The sequence below is a fragment of the Ahaetulla prasina genome, chromosome 1 (genome assembly GCF_028640845.1).
Source record: "Ahaetulla prasina isolate Xishuangbanna chromosome 1, ASM2864084v1, whole genome shotgun sequence".
Lineage (NCBI taxonomy): Eukaryota > Metazoa > Chordata > Lepidosauria > Squamata > Colubridae > Ahaetulla > Ahaetulla prasina.
This window is the reverse complement of record NC_080539.1, coordinates 106,777,012-106,783,011: the sequence shown is the minus strand read 5'-3', so window position 1 is coordinate 106,783,011 and position 6,000 is coordinate 106,777,012. Positions and strand designations below refer to the sequence as shown.

Here is a 6,000-nt window from a genome sequence, read left to right as displayed (position 1 = left end):
ACACAATGAAGAAAACAGATACTTATGGGTATTTTTTTGTGTTCAGCAACAAAAATGGGTGTAAAGCATTAAAAATGAGATTAGTCCTAGAGAAGAACGCAAATTACAAATTTAAACAAGGTAATGAAGGCTAAGGACATGACAACAAAAATCAGAGTAATTAAAGCAATGGCTTTTCCAGTAGCAGTATATGGCTGTTGAGTAATAAAATACTCAACATTTAATAAGATACTCAGCATACTTTAAATTATGGATTTTAGAGTCTGTTAAGTCAGTTGCTAACAGAAAAATGGATTGGGAGAAACATAAATATGTCCTGGATGAAATAAAAATTGACTATTCCCTTAAGAGAATTATCAGCAAACAGAAACATATTTTGGTCATGTGATATGAGCAGGTGATAATTAGAAAAAAGATCTTTTCCAAATATCTTTTGAGAGAAGCATAAAAAGGGAAGGAAAATAGTTACAATTCGAGTGGACCAAAGGCATTATTGGAATGTCATTGAAAAAGCTGTGGATCATCACATGGGCCAGGCTGACAGGATTGGCAATCACCAAGTTCTGACTCAAAAGTTTGTAACTCATAAACAAGCTATGTTTTTTGATTACTCCACTATTTGAATTTGTATTTCTTAAAAACTTTACAATTGCTTTCACTTATAATCTGAATTAATGTAGCCCACTTGTTTCAATGAACTAATAAATTCTTCATAGTTCTTCTTTAGTTACTAGTTATTTTATTTATAAAAATAAGATCTTTCATGGAAACAAATGGTATAAATACTACCTAACACTAACGGTAAAACATCAATATTTTCAACAGGTCCATGTATGTTTGAGATCTGATATTGGAAATCAGAGGTAGAGTGTCGCCAACACACTAGTGACATTTCAGTCCAAATCTTTTGGATCCAGGTACCTGCTGAAAAGAGCCACAAAGGAAGTTTAGAGAAGCCAACTGATCAAAGGTGATAGAGTGGGCAAAAACTCCATTTCCCCAGTTCTAAGATCCTCTGAGAGTCAGAAACATATTTTCTCTAAATTTTAAAAAGGACAAAAGCAAAGCACTTGAGATATGTATTTAAGTATGTAAGAATATGTTCCTATAAAGTTTTTTTTAATCCCAACACAAAACCTAAGATAAGTTTACATTATTTTTAATGTCAAGTATTAAAAGCAGAGAAACATTTAGAGAATAAAGAAACTTTATTTTATAACAGTATTATGCAAGCAAAATATCACTTAATACAACTTCAAGCTGCTATAAATTTAATATGGCATCGTAACTATACAGTTCATATGGTGAACAATGGAGAAAACTGGATATAGTCAACAGGTTTTCACAGAGACCTCCTCAGTAGCAGACACCACTGATAATGGGCCTAAGGCCATATCTGGTTCCTTCTGGTCCTCAAAACCTGTTCCTATTATTAGGCAAGCTACTTAAACAATAACTGCTCAACAAATGTCAGTTACAACAGGAGTTAATGATTTTTTATTAGGGCTGGGCAGCACTTAAGATTCAAAGACAAAAAGGCACTTCAAAGAGTCCAAGTGAGAGACCGTCTGTGGTGCTGGACTGCAACTCTTTAAGTGAGATATGTCTATCCCTGGGATCGCACAGACAAACCTATGGAAAAATTCTGCTTTGTTTAAGGAGTTGCAGAGAGATACTTTGCATGCTGTTTTCAGTGTGTGCTCTGAAACGCTTTCTGCATTTGAATCAGAAGAGCTGCCAGCCCTGCTTTTTTTTAGGCAAAGCAAGCTTTTTCTGCAGATGCATTTATATAATGGGAGTCTCTGACATTTAGCATACTAAGAGAAAAGCGTTAAGTTTTAAGCTGCCTAAATTTGCCGGAAGGACAGAGCAAAGTCCTTCCAACTCTGGAATGTTTCAGACCCCTCTGGGTCTCTCTGAAGGGACTGGCTGAGGACAGTGAAGTGCAAACAAAAGGCTACTTGAACAGTGGTTGGTCAGTAGAATTTTTTTTTATATAACTAAAACATCGCTTGTATATGATATCAGCACCAGTTCCCTCAAAAAATAGATCATCAGAATAAACAGAATTTTTTTAATATAGGAATCTATATAAAATCATACAGGTTTTCAGTTTACTTTCCCTGCCAAGCTATAAGAACATTTTGTATTTTTTTAATAAAAAGAATATTTTTCTTGTATTGTTTGATATTTATCTGAAAAAGTAAAATTTTTCCAGTTAAGTCTTTGAGACGTTTTTGAAAAGTCTATATATCTAAATTAGTCAGGGTTCCTTTTCCCTGCATATTAAAATTGCTTAAGTAAACAGTGCTTTCTAAATATTTTTGCTTACTTTCATGCAAACAAGAAATCAGTTATACAAAAATAGCAGGGAATTGAACACAAAAAAAATTCTCTATACCTCATTAAAAAAATCCAAGAATGTTAAAAGTTGGTTATGAAAACAAAGACATACATGAAAAACTGTAAGATTGGTAATTCGGTCTAGAGAAGTTTGGTCCCTGTGGTGAGGCTTGGTGAATTCAGTGAAAGACTGGCTGGGATATCAACTTGGAATTATTTAAGTTCTTCATAGTCTCAAAGCATTCTTCATAAATCTAAAGAAGCAAGCAATTGAATACAATTATTGTTACTAAATTGCCTTTTTTCTTCTTTTGAAATCAGTTTTCCTTTCCAAGGCCTCATGCTATATTTTTTCCCAATAAATTTCTGACTCTAATTGGTACAACCACCATTAAGCTGGAGGTGGACAGAACCTACTACTTTATTCTATAATTATAAATAGCAGTATTATACTTAAGAGTGTAGAACCTAAAACCCATCTATTGTTAAAAATCCTCTTTAGATAACTCCTACTTTTGGAAATATCTCACATTTGTTTTATTTATTTTTAAAATTATTTGCTGCCCATCTAGCCTCAAGTTACTAAAGCAACCAGTAGTCAAATGGTTAATCTCCTCTCATCACCAATGTATCACAAAATATAGGATATAAAAATTAAAATCACTAGGTATAACATAATTTTTAAGGTAGGCATGCCCAGTTCTGCCTGGTTTAAAGTCAGAGACAAAGCCAGGTATTATATGTTACTACCTCTCCTCCACATCTGGGTAACTTTGGAAAAGCTGTGGTGGGAACACAGAAACTTGATTTCTGCCAATCTAGACCACAAATTGCTTTGAAATCTGGGAATCTCTCAAGGTGCTGTCATACTGATCTACCATTCTAAGGGCAGGAATATAATAGATACTAATTTCCTGACATCCAAATATGGTTGTGATTTTAAGGCAGCATCAAGAGTTTTTTACTACTTAATTTACAGTACAGTCATTAATCAGAATAGGATGCAAGAGGTAATGCTTTGCCTCCATTATGTAAAAAACTGGTACTATTTTTTTTGGTATTATCTACATTAAAGTTCAAGGCTTGCAATTTAGAAAACACAGGGTTAGCATAAAGTTCCACGTTTCAATCAAGACGACTGATAACACTGGAATACAGTATACTGTTCTTACACTGTTCTAGCTTATAAATATTCAATTTGATATGTCAAAATTATTTGAAAATCCATATTATTATTAATTCACCTAAAGCATTTACATGCCATTTAAAAAAGGCATGTTGTTGAATCTAATAACGCAAAACTTTCTTACCACATGTCAGATTTTTTTTAAAAAAATGTTGAATACCATCTGGAGGTCAGTTCCAAAAGTTACAAGCTGTGTGACGAATAGTCATACATAGGAAAACCTGCCTAGTTATTATTAAAAGGGCCTGTGTGGCTTTCACACGAAAGATAATGCTCTCTAAAAGCTGTGTTATTTAGGAAGCAAGCAATTGAATACAATTATTGTTATAAATCTTAAACTATATTAAAACATTTTTTACTAAATTGCCTTTTTTCCTCTTATGGTTGGTATCAACAATCAGCACTTCTAAAGCCATTATGATGAAATTCTCCTACAATTGTTATATCAACGATTGCTGTATACATTATGGGCTGAAGATTCATACCTTAATGGCCTTCCTCTTCAAGTTCACTCTCCTTATGCACCACTACTCTTGTTACAGACATGTCAGGGTGCTGCTCTTTGGCTTCCTTAATGGCTTGTGCCAATGCCTGCAATGCCAGAAAAATGGACTAAATATATGGCAAATTAAAATTAACAGAGTTTAATGTGTAATGGCTAGCAAAGCTCTTAATGCTTATCTTCCTGGAACAATTTAAATTAAATATTAAACTAAGCATATCATTCCCGTAATAAAACAACCAACTGTAGAAGAAAAAAAACTTTTAAAGTGTTATATTGAAAGCTATAAATGCATTTACAAATTTGCTGAATGATATGAAATGTTTTAAAGTATTAAAATTTGTAGTTTCCAATATGCCGTGTTCTAATGTTTACCCTATTTTTCCCTACTTGAGCTGATCTACAATCTCAAACTAATGAAATACAGTTTAGCAAACAAATGGCAATTGGAAGAGTTAAATATTTTTTTCTTGTCCATCATTTCTACTCTACAATTTTGTCCTCCTCTCTCCAATTTATGCTAATGTGTTAACTGCAGAATTTGGAAAATGCGTTCCAGAGCACAAGACAGTCATTTTACTTTAAAATTTTACTTGTTGGTGTGGAAAAGGTCAGCGATCTCCACATAAACCCTAACCCTAAGCCAAAATTAATAACTGCTTTCTATATATAATTACCCTAAACTTCAGCTGAAAAAAATGCAGAAACAAACCCTAAGGAACAGCACAGAGAAATATACAAATAGATATTTTTTTTCTCTGCCTGACATTTCTTTAGCAGTAAGTTTTTCAGAATGTATGGAAACAAAAAGAGTACAACTGCATAAATAATGATTGCTATTTAAAGGTCTATCACAGAAACAATGACCAGCATACTACTGAAAAAAGCACTCATGTATTTTACACACACACAAATAAACTTTTATGGATTAAATCCATACAAATGCATAGGTCCCACAATTATTTTAGGATGTCATAATTTTACAGACTCCTAAATAGAGATGATAATTTTAAATTTTATGAAAACAAACATGTCTGACTTTTTAAAATTCCCCAGCCATACTGGGCATGTGTTGGGATGGATATCTCTCAGATTGCTAAGCAGCTCTGCCATTTCATTTCAAGCTTCAAGGAGAGATTGAATTTGTCACACACTTCCAAATCTCAGATTAAATTTATTTGGAGGCCTTGATGCATTACCATTAAGAAATTAAAATTAAATCCTGGTTACATTTATTTATGAAGAGTTTAATAAGGACATGCTATGAGTTTGTTGAACATTCATGATTTTTTTTGTATTTCTTTTATCTACAATAATCAATTTTTTTGAAAATAAAGCATTTTGCAAGTTAAATATTTTAACTATTGTTCATGTTATCCCAAGTTCCATTTCTTATACCTTATATGTATTCTTAAATCTTCCTTTCCTCCATATATAATTCCCTCATTATAAGCAGTCATTTTATCTCACCTGATCATGATCAAGATCTGCATCTCCTGTGATAACAATACGCTTTTCGATTCTGGTTTCTGACACACCACCTTTTACCATCTACAGGTTTCACCAGAAAAAGTTTATTTAATCCTATAATGCTGTGAATTTACTTGACAAATATTGCAACGAAAAAGATATTCAACAGAAATCTATCTGTGCAAAATTAGAATAGCTATAACACATACTTCAAATGCCGTTGGAGTAAAGAGGAAAAAGCTAAATACATTGTCACTTCTAGATTAATATTCCTGCTATCTAGAACTGTTTCTGCTACAAGTGCATTTTATTGATAACTGCAATAATTCCTAACCTCTCTTCAGCACACCCTCCTCTGAATGCATCATATTAGGGGGGAAAATGGCTAGAGAATTTTAATGGTACAAGAAAGAAATAATAACTGGAAACACAATTCTTAAAAAAATATGCCCAGCTGAAAAAGGGTTTGGAACCATTTTGCTATTTTACCAGTCTATCA

General features: G+C 32.8%; 1 protein-coding gene across 9 annotated transcripts in view; it reads right to left on the bottom strand.

The window, feature by feature from the left end:
• Positions 1-1,189: 1,189 nt before the first annotated feature.
• The window catches only part of EPB41L2 (erythrocyte membrane protein band 4.1 like 2), an 85,576-nt gene continuing 80,765 nt past the window's right edge, over positions 1,190-6,000 (bottom strand). For all 9 annotated transcript variants that reach the window (XM_058171864.1, XM_058171857.1, XM_058171871.1 and 6 more), the window contains 3 exons: positions 5,502-5,582; positions 4,015-4,120; positions 1,190-2,597 (listed from right to left, as the gene is read on the bottom strand). In XM_058171864.1, coding sequence (XP_058027847.1) covers positions 4,016-4,120; positions 5,502-5,582 — 186 coding nt within the window. In that variant the 3' untranslated portion in view covers positions 1,190-2,597; position 4,015. The remainder of the gene's footprint in view (positions 2,598-4,014; positions 4,121-5,501; positions 5,583-6,000) is intronic.